At 45.7% G+C, this 25019-nt stretch overlaps 2 protein-coding genes across 8 annotated transcripts in view; one reads left to right on the top strand and one right to left on the bottom strand.

Moving 5' to 3' along the window:
• Nucleotides 1–11566, bottom strand: part of rtn1a (reticulon 1a) — a 21928-nt gene extending 10362 nt beyond the window's left edge. The window contains exons 1-4 of one of the 2 annotated variants that reach the window (XM_076018086.1): nucleotides 11433–11566; nucleotides 10221–10843; nucleotides 2057–2842; nucleotides 254–931 (exon numbers count right to left, since the gene is read on the bottom strand). In XM_076018086.1, the coding sequence (XP_075874201.1) occupies nucleotides 254–931; nucleotides 2057–2842; nucleotides 10221–10422 (1666 nt within the window). In that variant the 5' untranslated portion in view covers nucleotides 10423–10843; nucleotides 11433–11566. The remainder of the gene's footprint in view (nucleotides 1–253; nucleotides 932–2056; nucleotides 2843–10220; nucleotides 10844–11432) is intronic. The other variant, XM_076018087.1, reaches the window with a different exon arrangement.
• On the top strand, nucleotides 10856–25019 carry lrrc9 (leucine rich repeat containing 9). 6 transcript variants are annotated; one of them, XM_076018078.1, is made up of 33 exons: nucleotides 10856–11218; nucleotides 11966–12130; nucleotides 12230–12448; nucleotides 12554–12694; nucleotides 12890–12953; nucleotides 13093–13163; nucleotides 13911–14093; nucleotides 14420–14575; nucleotides 14692–14885; nucleotides 15042–15173; nucleotides 15258–15437; nucleotides 15572–15689; nucleotides 15898–16033; nucleotides 16132–16260; nucleotides 16353–16477; nucleotides 16700–16882; nucleotides 16965–17084; nucleotides 17229–17420; nucleotides 17507–17632; nucleotides 17723–17854; nucleotides 17989–18166; nucleotides 18255–18475; nucleotides 18572–18694; nucleotides 18789–18919; nucleotides 19005–19113; nucleotides 19193–19326; nucleotides 19947–20083; nucleotides 20535–20752; nucleotides 21908–21976; nucleotides 23139–23264; nucleotides 24190–24379; nucleotides 24569–24725; nucleotides 24810–25019. In XM_076018078.1, exons 2-33 carry the CDS (start codon nucleotides 12020–12022, stop codon nucleotides 24841–24843), a joined length of 4539 nt encoding a protein of 1512 aa, XP_075874193.1. In that variant the 5' UTR covers nucleotides 10856–11218; nucleotides 11966–12019; the 3' UTR covers nucleotides 24844–25019. The 6 variants fall into 6 exon arrangements, with proteins under 6 accessions (XP_075874193.1, XP_075874195.1, XP_075874192.1 ...); XM_076018080.1 differs by lacking the exon at nucleotides 10856–11218 and adding an exon at nucleotides 11618–11816 and having other exon boundaries at nucleotides 15575–15689; XM_076018077.1 differs by lacking the exon at nucleotides 10856–11218 and adding an exon at nucleotides 11618–11816.

Below are 25019 nucleotides of genomic sequence, written 5' to 3'. Positions count from 1 at the left end.
GGAAACAAATTTCCTGCAAAGGACAAATAAACCTAAACCAAAGTACTGACTTAGCAACATGATCATAATACACAAACAATAAACCCTGATTCACCTGTCACCTAAGACTTTGGCCAGACAGTTAAGAGATTGGTGACCAATTCACATGGGCACGACAACATTTAGCCACACAAAAACAGAATCCTTTCTCCTCGTGCAGCCTCATGCCACACTTTTGCATTTGTGCACCCGCAGACGAATTGCGTGGACTGACCTTGTTGTTTGTTGAAGCCGGGGAAGATGGAGGCCGTGGGTTTTTCCGGCTCCCCGGCACCCTCGTCGGCGCTCCTGTGCATGTCGTCTTGCTGGGGTCTCTCCAGGCGCACCTCCGGAGGCACGGCGGCCGTCGGGGGCTTGGGCTTGGCCGAGCGCTCCTCTTCGCTTCTCGCCGGGGCCTTGACCTTCTCCGGGATCGGGGGCTCTGGCTGCGGCGGCGGTGCCACCTCAACGGTGCTGCGGGGGGCGACGGGTGCAAGTGGGGAGGGGGCGGTGACTCCCTGTTTGGGCCCGCCGGAGCCCTGCTCTCTCTTGGGGCTCTCCTCCGAAGCGGACTCGATGAAGAGGTCGCTGTCGAGCTCGGCCTCCCTCTCCTCCCTCAGAATGCTGTAGGCCGTGGGCGGAGCGTGGTTCCCAGCCAGCACGGAGCCCCCCTTAGCGACGGGGGGGCTGTCGAAGGGGTTGCTAGGTTGGCTCAGAGTGCCCTTGCTCTTGGGCGGCGGGGCGAACGGGTTGTTGCCGGCGGCCTTGGAGGGCTCCTCTGACACCAGCTCGATCTCTGAGTCCCCGGACTCGGCACCGCTGCTGGCGTCGTGCTCGTGACCCCCTGCAATCTTGCTGGGGTGACTGTGGGGGGCGGCGGGCTTGGCCGCGTCGTGAGGGGGGAATTCTTTTTCTGCAAAGAGAGGCCGGAGTTATTTGGGATTCACGGAGCACGGCCATTTGAATAAAACATCTAACTTGTAAAACAGTGAAAAACGCACACAGTCTCCCTCATACTAAAGCAAACACACATCTCATAGAGATTCATATGTTCCATATAGTATAGAAGGTTTGTTTTGAAATGCTACTTTGGAAAGTCCTTGGACATAATTTAATTCATTATCATTGTAAGTTGCTGAGGGTTAAAGAAAGAAATTTGTTTAACGTTGACAGCCTGTAAGGAAATTGAATTTGCTGACAGATGACTGAAACAACACATGCTGAACACTTGTGCAGGTTGCAGCTTCTCCAAGGTCTTATACTGGCTCATTTAGTTACATGCAAGCTGTAATAATACACTGCAGTTGCGCAAATGGAAAGTGTACACTTCCAATAAACACAACAGGAAATATAAACTAAAATTTTGATCAATTTGGAGAGGCTTATGCTTTATTATAAGAATATTTGCAGGCTACAGTTTGTAACCTGCAAATATTATTGGGCAGTATAAAGCATTTATTTGCTCTTCCTGGCCAACTAACCGTTACTAGAGTTAATGATTGAACCCTGCAGCCTTAGCGTCAACATTACTCCAATAACTCTCACCACCGCTTGTACCTGTGTGCGTGGCAACAGACACAATATTTCTCATTCATCAAAGGAGTTTCCATCAGCAAGAACATGCATGTCAGTATATTTATTAAGTTTCATCCAATCCAGATGCTGTTCCTTTTCCAGGAACTTTTCAAATAATAAAAAAAAAAACACTGGTGGAAACTTCATGTAATAGGTCTGTGCAGGTTCTCAGTCATCCAGGCCATCTTAAGGTAGAAGGATTAAGTTAGGGCAACTGCACTTGCTGCTCATTGATAATCAACACCTTTTGTTGAAAGATCAACACCTTGCTAATAGAAGGTATCATCAACCCCACACCTCCTGGTGGTTAAATACCTGGGACTCTCCAAACCCTTTTCAGAACTGAAGAAGCCTTTCAGATGCGAGGTGAAACATCTTGAAGATCACAAGAACAAGTCCACTTGCCCTAACTTAACCCCTTCTACCTTCATGTAATAGGCGTGTTCTGTGTGCGGTTGCCTACGTGTTGGCGAAGCGTTGGGAGTGGAGGCGGGGCTGTCGTCCTCGGGCTCGGACAGCGTCACCGTGGGGACCCCCTGCAGGCCCACGCTCAGGACGTTTTCGCGCTCGGACACGCTGACTGGGGCAGCGGGTTGAGCCGGAGGAGTCGGGGCCGGGGCCGGCGCCTGGGACTCGGTCAGGGTTATCTTCACGGGGCTGGCCGTCTGCGGGGTACCGCCCAGGTTCCGGTAGGAGCGGTAGTCCGACAGCTCCTCATCTGACGGCTCCTCCACGTAGGGGAAGGAGTGAGAGCCCAGCGCCGGACCCAGGTTCTCCTCCTCTTCCTCCTCTTCCTCTTCCTCCTCCTCCTCCTCCTCCTCGTCTTCCTCAACCCGTCCGGGTGTTTTGTCAATGTAGCTGCCCAGTAAGTCGTGGCCGCTTGAACCCGACTCTACCAGGCTGTGAAGAGCGCCCCCCTGTGGCTGCTCGCGGCGCTCGTCCCCGTGGCTGATGTCCATGTAGTTGTAGGACTCGGTCTTGTCCGAGCTGAACGGGGACTTGGACAGGTTGTCGGCCAGGCTGGACGTCACCTTGGTGGTGGTGGTGGTGGAGAAGCTGTAGCTGCTGTCGCCGGAGAAGTCGTCGAGGAGGGACGAGCCGGAGGAAGGCTTGGAAGGCTTCAGGTCGTCCGACAGGTATGAGGACTCTCGGCCTGACGAGAGGCTCTGATTGGACAGCAGGGAGGTGTAGATGTCGCCGCTGTCGTCGTCGCTCAGGGGCGTCCGGAACAGGCCAGACATGCGGTCATCTAGCGAGGAGGAAGGGTGGGGTGTGGTAAGCAGAGAGAGAGAGAGAGATCACAGTGGGGTTACACACACTGGACGAGGTGCACAGCACTCTCTTGTGTCGCACAATCACGAGCTGTCTGATTAGTGACAACATTCAGTCAAAGAGGGCTACGCTTCAGCTGCTGCTGCTGCTGGGAAAGGGGGGATGCTGCTCGGCTGTGGAGATCAGTGAGGCAGCAGTAACTGAGGGTGCTTGTACCCGGCACAGGACAAAGGAGGATTGTTGAGAGCCCGCCTCACCCTCACCCCCCACTCCCTTTGCAAAAAAATAACAAAAAAAAACAACCAAGGACACAGAGACACAGACTAGAGGAATGATGTACAACTGAGGCCCTGTTCCAAACGGCATTCTGTCACTTTCGCAGTCACGCCTCAGCTTTGCAAATGACCAATACGACTTTATGCCATTACGATAAACCAACGATGGAGAAATATTATCACACTAAGCCATAGGTGTCAAATTCTTTATTTTGATGATTTTTTTTCAAATTTGAAATTCCTTTTTGCATGAGTGCAACATAAAATTACTTATTGTATAGTTGTAAGCGTTGCTTTTTCCATATTCACAATGAAGCAAAACTTGTTTTATATAAGTCCATATAAAAAGGTTCACTGTTATATCTTGAGAAAGATTTTTTTTCAATAAATATCAATGTTAGCTTTGATATTTATTGAAAAATATCAATGCCAACATTGATATTTATTGAAGAAGAATATCAAGGTTGGCCCCAGAGAAGTTTTACATTTTGGCCCCAATGTGTATTTTAGTTTGACACCCCTGCGCTAAGTCTGGGTTGAGTTGCCGAAACTGCTAAATGATACATGCACAAGCTAAATATTTTACCACAAACCTGCTGCACCCCAGTATTCAACTCACACAAAACTACAATAGCAAAAGTCATATAGCTCGAGATTTTACACTGATCTCGCTCTCCGTAATGAACTGAAGACTATTATTTTTGTCAGCTGCGACTTTAGCTCGACCCCGCTATACAATAGCGTCTCGCGGGCGGATACGTTGCTGCGCTTGCAGGGACGTTTTAGGGATGCTCACACTGCGAGTGACACAGCACAACAGAAGGCGCCGTGCTTGACGGGGCTGTCACTTTAAACCGTGCTGCGAGAGGTCAGGGTCAAGTGTTCCCGATCAGCCCAAGAGGAACACGCTGCTTACAATCCAAAGGGCACACAGAGAGAAAGAGAGTCAACGGTCCAGAATGAAAATGTATGCCAGCGTGTACTTGGCTGCACATTTGACTCTAATATTTATGTTGCGCTGTGTACATGTCAGCGAGCGTACGCATCCCACAAGAGGAAGCTCCGCCTCCGCTCTGGCCCTTATTTCTCTTGGGGGCAGTGGTGCAGATATAAATAGGCCGCGTCCAGCTGCTGGGCTGGATGATGGTGGGGAAGGAGGGGTGGAGGTTGGAGGAGGAAGGGGGGAGTTTTAAAATAGCAGCCTCTGGGTTTCACTCTGGAGGATGCAGACTGACTGACAGAAGACCCAACAGGTCAGGACGTCCCGTCCCTCCCTTTCACTTCCTCTGAAAGAGCCGCAGCCGCCGTCCTTTCCCTTTTGCCGCCCTTCCCGCCACCGCTTCCCTCATTAACAATACATGGTGCCGCAGCACAATGGCATCTGTGAAGCCATGCCGGTGGACACAGGGGGAGGGGCGGCATGAGGCCTGGACAGTGTGGGCTGCAGTTTATTTTTACGTTTTTCATACGCTCGGCGCGCAACGTTCAAGTCCCTGATTCGACCGATACGGATGCCCTTGATGTACCGCTGTGGAGCCAAACTGGGTGTATAATCCTCTTAGTGCGCCATCATCTTATGGGTCCCAGTCGGCCATCACCCTGGCAACGCCGTCGTAAGCCAACACTCACCGAGTCACTGTACCGAACAACAGATGTGGGAAGCACTCAGCACCGACGCTAAACTGTGAAGAGGGGCCGATCTCTGGCACCGTAAGCCGCCCGTAATCCTGTTGACTGTAAGGCGACGCACCCCTCACCCCCCACCACCACCTCAGTCGCCACCTCCCCCCACATCGCTCCACATGGCGACGCAGGCCAACACGCCATACAAGTTGTGTAAGAACGTCCACAACAATAAGGGTGGCTGCCGGCGCTGGGAGATTGAGGACGCGTCCGCTCTGCTGATGCGGCACAGCAGAGCAGGAAATAACAGAACGCTGCGCTGCCGCATCAAACGGGATCGGATTTGACAACGGGGGAATTCTCTGCCCCAAACGGTGGCTGCCACAAAACACAGTCATGCCACAGAAAGGGTGGCGCGGCTGAATGAGTCCCGGGTGAACGTCCAGTGACTGGGGGGCGCAGCGCCTTCCGATGCAGGAAATACAGCTCAGAGACTGTTAGAAGGCATGGGACGATCATTATCAGATATAATATCAAAGCCAAAGAAGGGCCCCAGTGATTGTCTCATCCGGACGAATGCAAAATTTGTCCTCCGCATTTGACCCATCCCCTGAGGGAGCAGTAGGTGATCTAACCCCCCCAATTCCCACCCCGAATACTGAGTGCCAAGCAGGGAGGCAATGGGTACCATTTTTACAGTCTCAGGGCGGACACTCTACCACCGCTCTTTGAAAATGAAGAGTTCATTGAGCTGCATGTGGGAACTCGTTGGTCCCCAAGACACTGATTTGCTTCAGTGATTCAGTGCAGGGAGCGAAAATGGATTCTGAACACGGATATGGCAAAGGAAAGAAAAATGTTTTATGGATTCTGAACATGGATTTAGGACAGGAAAGAAAAATGTTTTACCGACCGTGTCGTCTCAACTCTTGCAGTCGGAGGTGCTAAAAAGAAACGGTTACGACAACTACCCCCAAGTTTTACCTGGACATTATACTGTACATGTCCGTTCATCTGCTGCACCCTAATGATTCCATGTCTTCATCCAGCTGCCTTTCGGTATTGCCTTTCAGGAACTCCCTTTCACTCCACGACCTTGTGGAAACCAATCCATTAACAACGCTCTTATTCTTTTTTCTAACCCATTTGCCCATCCATCGCCAGGATTTATTGCACGTTGGCTTTTATAACGTTGACAGAAATCTTTGGATTTTCAAATGGATAACCGCTAAATATTGATTGATTTTGTCACGCCTAGCACAGAGAAACACAAGTTATCCAGTAACTACCTGTATGTGGAGAAATATTTTAGGGACAAGCACAAATTTAAGTGTAGAAAGAAAAAATGTTGCTGCATTGCAAATATAAAAAGGAAACTGTGTCCTCGTGAGTTGTTCAGGTTTTTTTTTTTTTAAAGGTTTTGTGTTAACAGTAAAAAATTATACTAACTACAGATGACTAATGTCATAACAAGTAACAAGTAAGTAACAAAAGTGTGGCTACGGGGTCGCATTCGATGTGCACGTTCATTTTTTGTTCATTTTGCAACGTTTCGGCTGAAGCACCGATCCAACTCTGGCATATTGATTACAATATTGTCTGCTAAACAAATGCAGAAGTGCCAGCCACTAACTACCGCACTGCTCTGCCGCCGGCGAAGAAAAACAAGAAGCGGCGCACAAAGACTGCGCTAAGTGCTGCGCTGCTACAAAACTACAGTCAGAGGTCGATGGGCGAGCACATATGCGGAGGGATTTGACTGCTCAGAAGTGTATTGATTAGTCACAACAAGGACATACAATTACTTAAAAAAAAAAAACATTAATGCATCCATCTTTTTTCCGTATCACTCAAGACCACAAAGAAGGAAATGTTGGTTTTTCCAGCAGCCTTTTGTTCAAAATGAATCGATGAAAGAGCTCTTATAAACAAAAGCTGCGACGTTCCACATTCGGATTGCAAGGCGCTGGTATGTACGGTACCTGTCCTCCACTGTATTGATCTTGTGCTTCCTGTTAGCAGAAGAGCTTTATGGATGAATGAAGAATATGTGGGCGGATCCAGACGGAGCAGCTCTGAGAGCTGTCTGCTTTGGCTCAAAGCTGTCCATTTAGTGGGACTTTGGATTGACATTTCAATTACAGGGTGGAATTTGGCATTAAGACTCGCAGACACAGTGGGAGAGGCGCGCAGTAGGCCACAATAAGCGGGCCTTAAAAAAAAATAGTTGGGCGACACTGTTTTAGAGTGTCTCTGCTAAGAGGCTGCTCTGTTCCCAGGGGCAGTTCTGCTGCACTCTGCTCACAGATTATTACCCTCAGGCCCAAAGGCCACAGAGCTGGGCCGAGGCAGTCAGGTTGCAGGCATAGGCATCATATTTCACGCGCCGGCTTTTAATTGTCTTGAGGGTAGGCATAGCGGATCAAAGTGCACAAGATTTATTGATATGACAACAGAAGGCTTTGGTCTTTGGTCCGTGCCCTGCAGCCGGGCAGTCGGCCCTCGGCCTGCGACGCTCTTGCACTCACTCTCGCTCTTTTATCCCCGGCATCGACTAATTGGGGCTGGATTTAGATGGAAATTGACAGTGAAAGCAGGTGGCGCGTAGGATGAGGAAGCCTCATTTTATACGCTGTTGTTCTAAGTGAAGGAGGAGGCACACCCACTTCCTGCAGCCTGACGTTGAAGCCAAGGCAGAAGACAGTTCTTGCTATTTCCAGTTTTGTTCCAGACAGTCTAGCCATTATTTGAACCACTGGCCCCTCTTGTCGCAGCCTCGCCTCGCTGGCTATTAGGATGCTCTCCCCTTCCTCACCCTCCCTCCCTTCCTCCCCATTTATCCTGCATCTTTATCTCCTGGACTGAAAAAGACCTGGGACTGCTCAGCTCCTCCCCTGGGAAAAGGAGCAGAGCTCTTACCAGCCAGAGGCACAAATGTACTGTACCGGTTTATGCAGTCCAGCCGAGTCCACTAAGTGCTTTCGGAGAGACACACAGACAGATTTATGCTGTCTCATCCTTGTTGCCGGTGATGTGCGGAGACTTAGGTGGAAAAAGAACTTGAGTCTTGCTCTCATTAAAGGCACTGGTTGTTTCTCAGTGCTGATGCACGTCTCGACCGTGCGATAAAAAATTATTTTAATCCTCAAAGTTGTTCTGGATGCTCACTCTAAAATCAATAGGCGTTTCTCAATTTGTGAAATATCCACATGGCATGTTGGCTGGAACCTTGGGGATCCTTGTGGTAGTGTGTTGCACAAAACACGCCTTCAGTGTTGTTCTGATAATGTGAAGGTGGATCTAATTTTGATAAAACCTACAATATTGCAGAATGTGCACAGACCCTCGTTGTATCTCTTCTTCATCTTCTCTTAACGGGGGCTCTGTGGCAGCTACTTCCTGTTTCCATTTCAAGTAAGCGGATGGGCCCTGAAAACAAATTAAAATGTTTTCTGCCGGAGCTCGCCAAGATGAATCGGTGAGATTTGAGAAAACAACGGAAACGTTGGTAGTCCGTGCATTTAATGTTAGTTTCCCAAAGACTAGAGGCTCACTGACTGCTAAAATAAAACAAGGCTGAGGGATTTTCAGCCTGGTCATGACTTTCTTTCTCACACTTCTCAAAAGCCCAGTAGAACCTTTCGGGGATAAGAGAGGCTGTTCTGTCTGTGATCCAAGGCTGAGGATCTGTCCGATGGTAATTTAATACAGCTGAAAATCAACATTATCTACGTCCCGCGGGTAGATTGCTGTTGCGAGCAAGATTTAGGCCAAGGCGGGATCAATTACCACATGAGGCAACCCGAGACAACTGGATGAGATACTCTTTTGCCGTTCGCGCTATTCAAAGGCTAAACTTTCATTTCTGCATCGCTAGGAAAGAAATCTATACACATCCAGAACATGAGGTAGGCCTTTTACATTTTGTAAGAGTCACCCAGCTGGCGAAAAGCAGAGGTTGAGAATTAGTTTGCAGCAATGTGGTGTGAAAAAACGTCAGTGGAACATCAAAGCAGACCATAACATCTCACAGTGGTCAGGTGGAAAACGGATGCTCTGTCTTGCCAGACAAAATATGGTTTGAGATGCTACCACCAAGAATAGACAGTGAGAGGGAGACAGAGCAGACAGAAGAACAGAGGGGATTCTTTTCCTGGGAAAGACACAGCAAATAAACTCACCGTAGTGAGGTGCAGGCTTTTTGAGATTTTAGGAACAAGATTTAGCAGGCAACGCGTTGTATTTACAGAAAGCAAGGTTAAAATCTATTTTTTTGATCATTATTTACATGTTTTATCTTCACTCACCTTCTAATGTATCACTTTTAGCTTTCAAGGGTAGCATCAATTTTTTACTGAGTTTCCCATGTCTTGCAGCAGAAATAGCTTTTAGGCCTCACTCTCAACCTCAGAAGATCAACTTAATAATTTATGTATAATAAAGCTCAGGTCCTAAACAGATATGTTCCTGTTTTTCTTCCTTGTTTTGGTTCAACAGCCACTGCCAGTAAGATGAGACAAACTAAAACAGCACAGAACAAAAAAGTAGGCTTTTTTTTAAGAGAGAGTGAAGGGGAGAAAAATCCTCTCATGAATTTTTCAGTGAATCCGTGAAAAAAAGTGCAGGGTTCCAGATTTGCTCGCAATGCGAATAGTTAGCCATGTTCCTCCAGGATTAAAAATAGCAGCATGAGCCGAAACTAGCTGCGCTTGAGAAGAGTGGCAAGACTTAAAACTGAGGGCTGTGTGATGTTCCTGCAAAAACAAATTGTCGTGGTCGTCATCATCACGTAATAGCAACAAATATAAATCTATAAACATTCTCATTTGCCTAGTGGGGGGGGGGGGCAATTCTGCCAGTAAATTCTGTTATTTTCTACTCAGTTCCTAAAGGACCATGTAACGAAAACCATGTGTCATCCTTCCACAAAACACCTTCACAATGTCGATGTGTTGCTACCAGTATCTTCCTTCATCTGGGAACAAGTGCAGTAGCCTGCAAATAGGCCATTCAAAGTTCAACAGGCTATTTGTTACCGCAACTATAACCTGAATTCAGCATATAGCGGAGCCAGTGCATCATAATTGGAGAAACCAATGGGTTGTCTATGATGTTGTGTAACAGCGATGGGCTGAATACCCAGAATACATATTGTTTTGTTTTGCTCACAGGCTCACTACAGAAGCACACAACCAGGACTAACATTGTGGAAGTTACACAGCCATATTCTACTGCGTTTGAACACAAAAGTTTTATTTTATTTTCTTTTTTAAGCCTGTCTGTCATAGCACTGAATTTGCGCCTGTGTGCAATTCTTTCACGGATATGACAACGTGTTATGTTTTAATATTTTCCTCACACGCTGACCAAAACAAACACCCCGTCGTGGCTGGTGTGTCTCCCCCCCCAAAAACGGTAAACAAATCAAGACTTTGATCCGACTGCTGCCCATTTTACCTGTAGATGCAGTTTCCATAGCAACGGGAGGCCTTTTCCCGTCGTCCTGGAAAGGATGGAGTTGTTGATCCAGGTCGCCCGCTGCCTCGCCACCTCGGCCGCCGCTCGCCTTCTGCTCCCCGCCAAACAGGCCGTTCCTCTCGTACTCATCCGAGAACCACCTCCCATCCGAGCCGAGCTCTTCGCCGGGCTTCGCAGACATGCCTCTGTTTCCGCTCCTCGGTCACTGGACGTTCACACCGGGCGTCTCTATCTCTCTCTCTGTGTCTCTCTGCTTCTCCTCGGCTGCGCTGTGGCGGCTCTTCTGCTCTGCGCTAGAGAGGCTGACGGCAGACGGACACGGCGGCGGCGGTGCAGTTGCTGGCTGAGGGGGAGCCGGAGGTGTGTGAACGCCGCCTGGATGAGACGGTGCGGTGCGGTCGCTCACTCGCTCGCTCAGTCGGGGAGCAGAGGAGCGGAGGAGCAGAGGTGGATTGTTTTAGTTCGCTGCTGCTACTGCTGCTGCTGCTCCGGCGGTGACGTCACGATGTCCGCCAGACTCCTCGCACTTTCATCAGGGGCGGCAAAGTCACTTTTTTTCAGAGGCACTCCACGGAGCACCAATAAAAGTGTTTGGCATCCGGCTGAGTGACGACATAAATGATACACGGTGTTATGAAAGAGGGCATGGTGACCGGCAAATACACATCGCTGCTGCAACAATTACCCCAGGTCAATATCACAGTAATGGAGCTTTTCAACATCTCCCAACATTTGTAAATGGCGTATGATAAATATATGACCGAGAAAATTAAAACGACGTTTTAATGTGGCGTGATAAAACTATCTTGAACGCAGGCGCCCTCTTGTGGTCACTAATCGACACGACGGGAATCGTCAGAGACGTGATGTCCCATCATGGCTCCTTGACAACCGGACGCTCGCACCTGGACACCGACCGACACACAGCTAGCATCTTCTCGGCACAACATTCGCATGAACAGTCGAATGGAAACATTGTGAGTTAGCAGCACCGCTGTGTTTGTTAAGTTTTTTTTGTTTTTGTTTTAAAAAAAAAAATGCTTAAACGATGAATTAATGTTAAAATAAAGTTAAACGATGACTACGGCGCTTTTATTGTGAAGTTCTACCAACGCAACAAGTGCAGAAGCTAACTGCTACAGCGTCCTTTACGTCCTCCCTGTTTGTGGGGAACAAATTAGTTTAGCTTGCCTACGACTCTTTACCACATGCGTTTCAAATGACACATTTCGGGGCAAGGAGGATGAGGAATTAGAAAACCCAGTGTCAGTGTACAACTTCGTCGTCTTACTTTTCGCCCTGTGGGTGACACCATCTTTGGCACGGACCTGTACGTAGCCGTGAATCACGAATCAAAGCGAGTTCCGGTACCCGTTTCCTTTTGTGTCCCAACACGGAGGACATTAAAGAACTGCAGCATTCTGTACATTCTGCTCGTCCAAAACTATTCTTGAGTGGCGGATCCGTCCGTTCCACCTGATGTTGACAGGGTTTGAAACGTGAAGACGGTAAACAAACTCAAGGTGGCAGCAATGCAACGCTTTTGATGCCAGAAACGGAGGAAGGTTGTCGCTTGTGAGCAAAAAAAAAAAAAAAAGCAGCGCACACTTCCTTCAGGTTCTTTCTGAAGTACCTTTCAATGGGACAGAAAAAAAAAAAAAAAAAAGCCCTGTCATTGCACCTGATATTTTTCTACCAGTTGTTTCTTTGTTTTTTTTTTCCAGGACTTTCTTTGATTTTAGATTCAAATTGCTGAGAGCACATCTGGTGACCTAGTAATGGTTTTAGGCACGCTCAGCCTCAGCGACATTAAATGTCACAAGAGAAAAACCATGATACAGAAAGAGAAACAGAAGCAGCGCAGTGATGAGGATGTTGTCAGAGAGCTGGTGAGTATGACCTCACATACATGTGGTCAAAATTCCAAGTCATTTCATACATTTCATGTTATACTTTAGAGATATAAGATGTCCCCCCCCCCCCAACAGTGTTCTAACAATGGGGTCTGCTATGAAAGACTTGGGGAAGAGGGATGCGACATCAGCTCCCTGGAGATGTTTTTCTCTGGTTTCCCCCGCATGGTGGGGCTTTCGTTCTTCCCAGTGCTCCGCCAGCTCACCATTGTGGGCCAGAGCATAAATCGAATAGAAGCGCTCGATTGTTGTCCTCTTCTTGAGGAGCTCTGGGTAGCTGAGTGCCATCTGACAGTAAGTTTTTTGGGGGTTTGTTTTGTTTTTTAATGTTTTTTGTCACCAGTAAATAAATAAATAAATAAAAATTGATTTATAATTTCTCTATATATATTTTTGCAGGAAATTTCTGGACTACAGAATTGTCGTGAGCTGGTCAAACTCTACCTTTATGATAACCAAATTCGTGAAATAAAGAATTTGGCTTTGCAGACCAACCTAGAGATCCTGTGGCTGAACAATAACTGCATAAATAATATACAGGTCTGAACTCTGACTCACTAACAATCCATATCTGTACTCTGTCTGTCTGTTTGTCTGTATTAATAAACAAATTATAATGGATGTCATGACCTGTGGGTTTTTTTGTTGATGTTTTCTGTTTGTTTATGCTTTTAAATGTATTACCATTGTCCATTTGTACCTGTATTTTCATGCTGTTTATGTGTATTTCTTAAGAGCTTGAGAACTCTTGGAAACCTCAGAGAACTAAACCTTGCTGACAACAATATTGAAGAGATTGGTAGGTTCAGGCCCTTTCAATTATTATTATTATTATTTTTATTATTATTATTATTATTATTATTATTATTATTATTATTGCACAATGTTTCATTGAGAGAAAGGAAAATAATCAAACATTTTAAACTCCCTCCCTTAAGGGCACAGCCTTGATCCTAATGTCTGCCTACAGAATCTTAATCTCTCCGGTAACAAGATAAGCTCCTTTAAGGTAAGATTCCCGACGTAGAAATATGTTTTTTAAAAGACTTTACCCTGCTTATACAGTTCATTAGAACAACAACAACAACTACTACTACTACTACTACTAATAATAATAATTATCATTATTATTATTATTATTATGATAATGATAACTCTTGTAATCATGGACATTTTTAATGTTTTTTTTTCAGCAGCCTCATAGAACCTTTATTGAGCAGCATTGGTTAATGTATTCATTAATTTTGGACTTTAAAAAAACAGAAAATAAACATGCAGGGCCAGTTGGATCTTTGGTATGTATTTGTTATATACTTCATACAGTTCCTCTGGCTGACATGCTCCTCCATGGTGTTTACACAGACTCATTGTCTTGTTCAAGGTCGTCCTAACAACAGAAAAGCCGTTTGTGATTCTCGCTTTGATTGGAATAACATCTCAGATCATATTCTTGCCATCCACCCTTTGTTACACTGACAATAGTCTTCAGCTGCTTCGGCGAGTGCAGACAACAGAAAGAAAGTTATGAAGCTTCACTGGTTGCAACATCAATTCCCTGGTTTCTAACAGCCAGCGAGACAATCTCAAGACAGTTTTGCCGCACAAAAAAACACGAACAGAAGTGGTACCTGTTGTCTTTTTTTGACGATTCAAAGACTTTTCTTCTTGAGGTCAAATTCTGTTTTCTATGGCCTCATTTAAGAGAAATCCTATTAACTGTCTGCACGGCATGTTCTGATGTTGTCTTTTAAAACAGGAGCTTACCATGCTCGCCTGCCTACCCAATCTAACCGACCTCGTCCTAAAGGATCCCACATCCATCCCCAACCCAGTGTGCCTGCTGTGTAACTATGCCACACACGTGCTATACCACATGCCCCGACTCCAGCGACTCGACTCCTATGACATCTCAAGCGAGCAAGTCAAGGAAGCTGCTGAGGTATCGCCAGAAAGAGCAAGATCTATTTAAATCTATTTAGGTTGATTAAAGTATAAATACCTGAGCAGAATTTGTTGAGCATTGATTCCTGCTACAGAATACATTAGGCCTTTCCATATTAAATGTTGGAAAATGTACAATAGGCATTAAAATGAAATTTATCTGGCCATAGGACATACTTAATATCTCAGAGGAACTTCTTCACTTACCGACTAAAATAATTTTAGGTTTTATACTTTTGATTGATGCCAATCTGAACGTTAACAAACGTTTACTGCATATTTGTGCAACCTGTGTGAGTTAGTTTACCTTCTTTCACACAATAGTCAACGGTGATGAAAAAGATGATGTACTACAACATGCGGGTGAGGATGGCTGAGAGGAAACTAGCAGAGATGCGACTCAGTCTGACCGCGAGACAGACAACTATGCAAGAAATCCCTGAAGAATCCCTGCGAACACTCAGCCACTCCATCAAGAATGTATGTGAAACCTGTCAGGCATTTTTGAAAGAAGTTATTTTACCGCAGTGCACAGCACTTGGCTGTTGCCATTGTGAAGCGTGTTGACTGTTGGTGTCATTCGGATGCCCACACAGCTTGAACGTGAGCTGTCCATGGTGCCGACTGGTCTTAAGAAGTCCAAAAGCAAATTGGGGGACGGTTCTGGTTTAGCTGACAGAGGCGACCCAGCCAACGACGACACCTGTGACCCCATCATGGAGAAAAAAATCCTAGACAAGATTGTTGCTCTGAAGAAGAGACTGGTGTTCTGGACAAGGAAGATGGCTGAGTCTGTATCTCTAAAAATCAGATATTTATATAGTTATACACAGTATTATCGTTCTTTTATTATTGCTATTATGTTTGTTTGTTTTTTAAATGTGTCTCATGTCTTACAATTACCAATTTTCCCCTTTTTAAAAAATATTCTTCCTTTTTAATTCAGGATTGATGAGTGGCATGAGGACTTCTTGACCCAAGCAACAAACACGATGGACTACACCATCCAGTTTCTTGTCACGGAGCTGGAAAGTGTTGGAAATATTCGTTTGCAGGAGGGCTGCCCCAGTGACCCATGGTAGCGTAACACAGTAGAACGCATTGACAAATTCTGAACAGCATTAAGACGTTACTGATTGCCTATTTCTTGTGCACCCAACAGGTTTAATTCGTGCTGTGAGCTCCTGCAGTCTCGCTTTTTTCCATCAGACTTTAAGATTTACGGCGTCACCGGGATAAAGATCAATAGAATCATTTCCATCCACAACAGAGCTCTGAGACTTCGCTTTGAGGACAAACTCCACAGCATTCTCTATAGAGAAGAGTCAGACTCTATTTTGAAGTGAGTTAAAAGTGACTTTTCCCCCCCCAAAAAGAAATAGCACCAACACTTTGTAAATACCTGCAATGAAACATTAATATTTGCATGCATACTTTTGGACCTCCAGTTAAATTAATTAATGTACTCCTCTCAAGCAGGAGCTACAAACGTCATTTGGAGCACTTGTTCTACGTGTCTGACCCCGAAACAAATGAAAAAGAAGAAATTATGCGCATTATCGAGGAAGGCTTCAAAGAAAATGAACAACATTCGGTGTGTATTTTGGCACAGCTGTCTGTCGCAGAAGTAATATTTGCCAAATGTAAGGCATAAAAGAAGTAAAAAGGAATTAAGGTTGTGATAAAATGTTTGAAATTAAAGCAAATTGAGCTTCTTTTTTTTTTTTTTTTAAAAAAAGTCATGTAGCATTTTCCTCTTTTTAAGCCTGAACTTACTCTCTGCCTCTTCCCCAACCAACTAGGTCTTGGCAACAGATGGTGCCGTTCCTTTTTCCAATAGTTTGAGTGAAGCCGAGCAGCCAAGGATTGAACACGCCCTGTGCCAGGCCTGCAAAGGACTGTCCAAGTACAAGACCGATATGGTTCCCTTCAAGCACGGTAACCAAGCGTTGCTCATGGCGTTAACATTTGCACCCCTCTCTTCTGCCAACATTATTCTTGTTGTACATGAATAGGCTAAAACCTTTTGCTTGCAGGTCAGATAATTGTTTCCAAAGTGTTTGTGGGCCACAGCATGCCTCTGCGTGTTGCAGAACAAATAGACAGGAGTCGCTATCCCAAAGCCTTCTCCGTCTACCAGAATTTGGGCCCTGCACTCAGTGAAGGTATGTACCAACAAAGATGATACGCGAGCAAGTATTTCTGTCAGCTTTCATCCAATGTCTTTCCCTTCTCTTTCTTTTTTCTTTGAATCTAGAGAAACAACTCGCTTACAAAACGCTGAGTGTCCCTGAATGCAGCCCCAGATCAAGACTGTGGTTTATTTTTGACCATGAGCTTATCCTGCCGGAGTACCTCATATACTTTGAATACATTGAAAGGGTAACAATTGTTGTTCTTTTTTTTTGTTTGTTTCATACATATTCAATATGTGTTCATTCCTAGTTGTGATTCCTTGAGTGACATTCTACAATGTAAATTGTCATGAAAATGAAAGAAAAACTATTAAATCAGAAGTATGTGTTCAGACTTTTGACTGGTAGTGTATACATCCGATAATGTGCAAACTCAAATTCTTTGAATTTTTATTTTTGTCGCTTGAAGGATAAAGAACACACAGAGGTGCTTGCACAAATGGGACTAGAGGATATTATTTCCAACTATGTCGCCTACGATAAGGAAGTCTTAAGCATGGAACCTGTGCTCAAGCCACAGCCCAGGTTGTTGAGCCTGGATGACAAAATCCTGCTGAATGTCGCCAGAGCAAACGTCCTCAGTCAGATCACTGTGAGTGGAAAAAAACAACAACTTACTTTTGTCTTGTTCCCTGCCCACATCATCATCTCTTTCATACCTACTGTGCCTACAGATGCTGAACCTTCATGGTAACAGTCTAAGTAAGGTGAAGGAGATTTCCAGTCTTACAGCTCTGCGGCATCTGACCATCAGTTTCAACAAGTTCACTCGCCTGGATGACATTTGTCACATGGTAAAATTATATTAAAATAATATTGTGCCTAAATTGTGAATTAAAAGGGGCAAAATATGAACAGAAATTTGAGAGTAGTGTGCGTCTGAGTTATGAAGAGGAGTTTATGGTGTAAACAACTGTCGCCCGTCCCTGACGCCATAGCCGAACCTTGAGTTTTTGGACGCCAGCTACAACCAGCTGGTGACTCTGGAGGGTCTGAGAGGTTTGGCACATCTCAAACAGCTCGTCGTGCGCTGGAACCAGCTGACCAAGGCAAGAGAAGATACGGCTGTGCTGAGAAAGCACACGCCCACCCTGCTGAAGCTTGACACCCGCTACAACCCCTGGAAAACGGTGTGTGTTTTTACCCAGTGGCGTCAAAACACAATGAAAGGCATAGCGAGGGTGGCATGAAGTCAACTGTTGTGATATTTTTTCAGCCCAAAGCAGTCAGAATGACCATACTGAGCCGCTTAACAACCCTCACACACCTGGACGATATCTTAATAACCGAAGAAGAAGCTTCCAAAGCTGCTCAGGTTGCCGCTGGTTCTAAAATTAACCAGGTGAGGAGCTTATAAAATAATAATGTACGACCAGGAGAGAAAAGTCTGTGTGTGTATTTTGTTGTTGTACTTTTTTAAATCTGTTTTCAGGCATCTCTTTTGGCTCACTCGCGTACCTGCAACGCACGTCCCCGCAGTCTCAGCCTGCTGTCAACAGCTCATCTCCTGTATCTGAGTGCTGCACCCTGGGGACGAGAGCTGGAACCAGACTGGACTGCAAAGGTAAACAAACAGCAGATTACGTGAAACCAAAATGGAACGCAGCCATCGCTGTCTGTCGGCTGGGTTTGAGTTTCTGATATGGTAACCGATTTCAAACTTTTTGCCGCGTGTTTGTGGCTGTGTGTTTGGATCAGATCACCACACTGGTTCTGGACAGCCAGAAGATTTCCAAACTGTATAATCTAAATAAACTGGTCAACCTGCGCTGGGCCTCCTTCAATGACAATGACATTTCTAAACTGGAGGGCCTGGACAACTGTTTGAAGCTGGAGGAGCTGTCAGTCAACAACAACAACATCAGCTCGTTCAATGGCAAGTGATGGCGTCGTCTTGTTAATGAAGGATATTTGCGTCTATTAGATCCGTCACAGCCGCTATGACGTCTCTCTTCTCTCTTCAGGCCTGTCGAAACTGCATTGCTTGGTCAAACTGAGCCTCGATGGGAATCAGCTGACTACTCTGGATGCCTCAGTCCTGGGTCACCTGTCCAAGCTGTCCTTCCTGTCTGTGGAGAACAACTCTATCAGGTCCCTGCACGGCATCCAGAGGGCTCGCTCCCTCCTGGAGCTGTACCTCGGTTACAACCAGATCTGTCGTTCACGAGACATCTACTGCATGAAGGTAAATGGCAGACGACTAGAACAGCGGTCATTCGGGTTTCGTTCAGCTATCTGATATCATGCACAACCTTTTATTTGTTTAATATTTTTTGATCAGGGACTGACAAACCTCATCATTCTGAGCCTTGATGGGAACCCGTTGGCGGAGCAGCTGGACAGCTATCGTACTTATGTCGTGTTCCACCTGCCCACCCTGAAAGCCCTGGATGGCATCGCAGTGGTGCGTACCTGTGCAGGCACACGATTCCAGACCCTTCAAACGCTGCGGCGATGTGAATCTTTGGGTTTTTGTTTCTGCGATCTTTCATTCCTAGGAGGCGAATGAGTGTGAAAGTGCAAAAGATATGTTTGAGGGAAGATTAAACCCTGACATGGTTGCAGAGAAGCTGGGCCACACAGACTACGCTGACGTCAGCTACCTCACCCTGGAGTCCTGCTCTATTCGGTAATCGGCTCGCAGTGCAGGCAGATCTAATGGATGAATGAATGAAAAGTGACACTGATTGGAGGTGATTGTTTTCCTTTCTCAGGACTGTAGATCTCTGTCCACCAGAGCTGTTCAGTAACCTGCGCAGTGTCAACTTGGACCACAACAACCTCACATCTTTCTCTGGTCTCATCTACCTGCCCAACATCAAGGTACAAGCCCTAACAACCCTCCTGACTTAAAATACGTGTAAGCCTCTGATGTCTGAAAAGTATTTTTTTTTTTTCACAGGCTCTGTGTCTGAACTACAACCACATTGAGTCCATCCTGCCCAGGCCCAAGACTCACCTGACAAATAGGCAGATCCTCCACAGCAAAGTTCATTCCAGCGGTTATGGCCAGCAGCGCTCAACTAAATACAAAGGGTAAATTACTTTTCTAATCAATGCATTGCGTTCTTGTCTAGACTGTCTTTAAAGCAGGAGGACTCAATAGTATGTGTATACGGCAACCATTAGGGGGCAGTAATGTTTAATTTTAACAGTGGCGTTGACACAATAGTAGATCACAAACTTGCAATTTATGTGCACTTCATTAGAGCAAAAATACGTAAATATTGATTTTCCTAATCTTCCATTTTTTTAATAGGTCAAGTTGAATATCAGAAACATTTGTTCACGTAATAATCAGCTGATTACGACTTACACACTGATAGTAACAAACTACCACACTGTCTGTGTGATTCTGAGTGATCTAGGGTTCAGTGAAACTTCATTGTGTGGACAAAATGTAGTTTACCAAGCAACCCCTGTGATTGTACTACACCACCCCCATAACGCAATTCTCCCATCAATACGTCCTTTTGTAGAACAAACTGTGACAGAATGGCTTTTGTTTGTGCCAGCACCATTTTACCTTTAGGTGGTCTGTGACTTTGACGCCTGACCCATTAAATGAGCCAGCGGGGCGGGGGGTGTCGGAGGGGCCGACCGATGTTCATTTAACCGCCGACGTCGCAAGCTGTCATTCTTCGTCTTTCCTAAAGGGAACCTGGGCAAAGTTGCAGTCTGGAGCCACTGATGAGCAGCCTGGAGGTCCTGCATTTGAGTCACAATGGCATTTTCAATATGGCCAATCTGCAGCTCAGCAGGCTCACCAATCTCAAAGTGCTCTTTCTTCAAGGTGCGTATGGTCGCAGCCCTCGCTCACAAAGCCCGCTAATGGCATGTCGTATTGAGCCTTTGAAAAGGTAAGCGCCGAGGAGAAAAGTCAACTGTGCCCATCAGAACAGGTGGAAGATGAGACTCGGGAAATAAAGAAACACCGGCTTTCTTTTCAAAGGCCTTTGATGGCTCCTCGTTGAGTTTTCCTTTGTCACCGTGATTCGTCCCACTAAACAAACTTTACTTGTCCTTTGCTTCCTTTTTGCGACAAAATCTTTCTCAAAATTGTCTCTGTAATTTCAGCCCCTTTGACAGCACAGGGCAAAACAACCTACACCGGAATTTTTTTTACCCTGCCTCTAAAACGCTGCCTTTTTGCATTGTTTCGGCTGGGCGCTTAACCGTCAGTGCAACTAATACTTGATATATTTGTGTGTTCCTGTTGACTTAACAAGGTCCTCTGTTCTTAGGGAATGAGATCAGCCAAGTGGAGGGACTGGAGGGGCTTTACCAACTCAAAGAGCTTGTGTTAGACAAGAACAGAATCAAGGCTCTGTCAGAAACTTCCTTCATAGCCCAGAGTGCGCTGCTGGAGCTGCACCTGGCGGAGAACCGCATCCGTGAGCTCAACCACCTTGAACCTCTGACTGAGCTCCGCAAGCTCTTTCTCACCATGAACAAGCTGCAGGTAGTCCCCCGGTCAAGTAATTAGATGTTTGATTTCACTGTTCCTATTTATGCCTTTATAACTGAACACACAGCAGGAATTCTCTCGAGGTTGCAGCTGTTATGCCATTTTTGATTCAGCGGCTGATTCCACTGATTGTTTAATCGTGGAACGTGTTGAGTGTTTCACAACGAATATATCTGGTGAGACACGGCATTGCATTTCCTTGTATTTGTAAAGTAAGACATGAAACGTAGCAATCATGGGTCATTACCACCCCACTGGGCATGCGAGGGGTGGCATTAAGTAGATTCAAGTTTGATTGAAGGTCAAGCCTGTGCACCAAAGAAGCTGTGAACAATCAGAACAACGTATAATCAGCTTCACGGTCGGCATCTCATTCATGAACAGTGATTTGCACTTTTGTTATCAGTCCTCTTCTTGACACTTATTTAATGCTTTTGTGCATTCAATTCAGATGGAAAATGCAACAACAGTTCCGGTGCTGCGGGCACGACTTTGAATCACAGCCGAGTACAATGTGAACCTGGGGAATTTCACAAACCATCCGTGTGGCCTGTCGCGTGATCTGCTGCATGCCCAAAAATATCCCTCGAGATTAATGCGAGCTCACACATGTAATCTCTCTCATCAGCTGCTTCCAACCATATCAGCCCGCGTTTGGAGTTGGCAGTGGCATTAGGAAGGGAGGAATCTAGTCCCCAATTTTATTTAACTTGTCGGTCGATGAATTGCCCAGGCAAGGGAGAGCCTGCAACACTGGCTGTATGATTGGCGAAATGCTGGTCAACCGTATTATATATGCAGATAATGTTATCATTCGTAGCCCAAGTAGAGCTTGGCTACAACTCCTTAATATCTGTATGAATGATGATGATGATGTGCATAGACATTGCTGTAAATTGTACACCTAGGCTAACGCCATTGCACGCAAGTTCAGCCTCAGTGCACGAGCAGGTGAAGGTAGCCTGTTCAAAGCAAATTGCACACATACCGCACTGAAATAGTTTAATTCATTCATTCAGTCATTCCATTCATCCCCCAAATAACAAATTTATAAAATTAACACACGTCAGGCCATAGCCATTGGTTTCATGAATAAAATAATAAATAATTCGATAGGTTTGATATTAACTCTTCTCTTTTTTCTCGTAGGACATCTCAGAGCTGGAAAAACTAGAAGTTCTCCCGTCGTTGACAGAACTCTGTGTTGTTGGCAATCCTGTGAGTGTCTGTTCCTGAAAACACAATGTGGACATAATGTCAACTGTTGTGCCGCGTTCTCTTGCAAGTGTGCGCATCCCGGCAACACTCGGATATTGTCCTTTTTAAAAAAAAGTAACAACACACGCTCGCAGGCTCCATTTCTCGCTTTGCGCGGTCTGAAACGCTCTCCCAGTGTTACTCTGTGCCCTCAAATTAAGCGATTACATGATGGACCATCTGCTGCGCCTCAAACTGGCCAGCATCAGAGACAAATCCGTTGACCAAATGGCAGGATGCTCTTGGCCCCGTTATATCACCCATCTGGATCTCATGGATCAGGCCAGAGCAGACGCGGCAGCCGTGGGCCTCTCTGCGCTCGCCGGGGCCGTGCTCAGCTGTGGTAGCCTCTGTGCCGCTTGACGCCGTCCCTGCTATTTTCCCGTACGAGGGGTTAATCCCGCTATGGGGGTGAGAGGCCAACAGCCACCCCAAGAGACAATACCTCCTTCTGTTGACGGTATGAGATCACTACCTCAACCACGTTCCCAAGCCAAATACGGTCTCTTCCTCTTCACTGGACTGTCCATTGGCATGCGCTCCAACTTCATCACCACGGCGGCAACAGCAGCGTCCTACCCCAGTGTCATGTTCTATGGCAGGACTTACTGAATTTGTACTCCGACCAGAGGTGCCATCAGCTGGCTAGAGCGCTAGTATCTGCTGTCAGCTGGGTCACTGAAATAGCTGCTGATGGCTACAAAGGGACCCACATGGCATCATGTTTATACCAGATGTTACGAAACAGACTTCACACAAGCCTTGTCTTAGTTTCCCTATCACGTAAAAAATATTTTAAGTAATGGCGCGAAACCATTATTTGTGTCTCTATAAACATGACAGAAATAATAATTAACCAAAATAAAACGTACTTTACTCCTTATGCTAGGTTAACCTTGAGTGTGAAATGACGGTGTTCTTGAAATCAGTCCTTTGTAGCATCACAAAGGGCACTTGCAACTCAGAGAGACAATTTGCACTTCAGTAATAAAACCTTCAGCCAGGTGTTTGTTCTTGGACATTTTTTTGGGGGGAAGCTGAGGTGAAAATGAACGATCTAAAATTGGGTGTAATATGGTACCTCTCAAGTAATCTCTTCATGAAACCAATTCTTTCCCTTCAGGTGGCTCGAAAGTCACTCCACAGACAAGCTGTGGTGCTACGTCTCACCCAGCTGCAGGTTCTGGATGGAGTGATGGTGACCCTGGAGGAACGGACCAGGGCCGAACTCCTCAACGCTGAGTCACCGGTTAGCTCTCCCCACAGCACGCACACACAGTTACACGCACATACATACGTGGTCAACGTCTAGAGCCACTTGGGTGTAATTGGCTACCCCTGAGAAAAGCCATAATTACTAATGTAATGATGAAGTTTCATAAAATGTTTCCAGCTGTTTATTTTGCAAAAAACTGTAATGGGAACGCAGCGAATCACAGAGTCTGTGCAAAGCCAAAAACAAATACAGCAAATGAGGCGAAATTGATGCACATTATTGAGGGTTTAATGTCGGGCGGGGGAGGGGGGTCATCTCGTGTCCTTCACCTTCGCTCCTGTGGGACCAGGTCACTAAACTCTCTCACAGCACTGAATTAAAAGCCTCCTAAGCCTGCTGGCATCATCCTGCTGATTAGATGAAATGTGCCCAGCCCCATAATGCACCAGTAGATTTAGTCCCTATTAGCCAGGTCAGCGTGACCCCCTCTGCTCGTTAATCGTAGATGTGATAACGACAGCGCAAAGATCCCGAGTTTTCTCATTAAATGCAAACACAACCTGCCCCCGCTGACTCCAATGAACGCCATCTGCCCAGTTAATGCCCGTGACTGCGGCTGTGTGCATGTAACTTGTAATTATTATTTCCCCATATAGATGCATGCATCTGGAAACGCAAGCTATTAGGACTTTAATCCTCTGCCTTGTGGGTGGGTAAAATGGTAAAACCGATGCGATATTAGTGGCCTTACGTCTGCTATACAATTGGAATACATGTTGTGTGACGTCAAAGACACCGAGTTACCACCGAATCCCTGCGTGGATCAGTCCCGAAGGTTGAAGATCTACTCATAATTTTCAATATAGTCTCATTCTGACAATAACCCCTAGCTTCCGTATGGTCCCTTTGTTTTTTTTTTAATTCATTCATGTTTTTGTTGTTGTTGACTCCATTGAAGCTTTGCTCCCAGTGCCTTGGAGCTTCTCTTCCTACTCCTGATGTCATCCTACCTGGACTGCTCCCCCTCATGCCAAGGCACACCCCTCTGAAAGGCAAAAATGTTGGCATGGGTCTGCAGAACGTCATGCATGGGCACGACCTCCTCCCTTACAGCAACAACGAGACCCTGTTTCACCGCGCACACAAAAGTGATTATGACATTTTTCTTCTTTTAAAGAAATTCGATTATTAAATAAAAAATAAATGGTGGCAGACCAATTAACTATAAAACAGTCTGGTCATAAGGTTCACTCAATAGGGTTATGATGATAATGATGGTAATGTATGCCTCGGGTTGACACTTTCAACAACGCCTTTTGTGTGAATTTCCTACTCAGGCAAAAAGCAGAAGCAGGTTAATGCTGCTCAGAACATCCAAACTGACATGACCTTTAGAAACATGCGAAGGTCTGGGACTGGCATGACCACCACAGGCCTCCTTCATGACGGAGGCAGAGTGATCCTCTCATATCCCAACCAGGAGCAAGACAGTAGGTTGGTTATTATGGTGTTATGAAAATATTTGTGATTTATAGTCTTTTTTTTAATTTAATTAATTGTACATGTTTTGTATTTCAGATTTTTAATTGGTGGCAAACCCAAGAACATGTAATGGTGATGGAAGTGGCACACACTTGTGTCTTGGGACTGACATGATTTTTGGTTGTTGTACATAAGCATTTGCATATGCAGCTACATGTATTTATGTAAAATTGAAAATAAATGTAGTTCTAGTGTTTTCTGCTTTATGATATGGCTTTAAATAAAAAGTGTTGTCAGGAAGCTTCA

The sequence above is a fragment of the Nelusetta ayraudi genome, unplaced genomic scaffold (assembly GCF_046127955.1).
Source record: "Nelusetta ayraudi isolate G7.1 ecotype Tasmania unplaced genomic scaffold, CSIRO-AGI_Nayr_v1 ptg000007l, whole genome shotgun sequence".
Classification (NCBI taxonomy): Eukaryota; Metazoa; Chordata; class Actinopteri; order Tetraodontiformes; family Monacanthidae; genus Nelusetta; species Nelusetta ayraudi.
The sequence above is the reverse complement of the archived record's forward strand: the minus strand, read 5'-3'. Positions and strand labels throughout refer to the sequence as shown.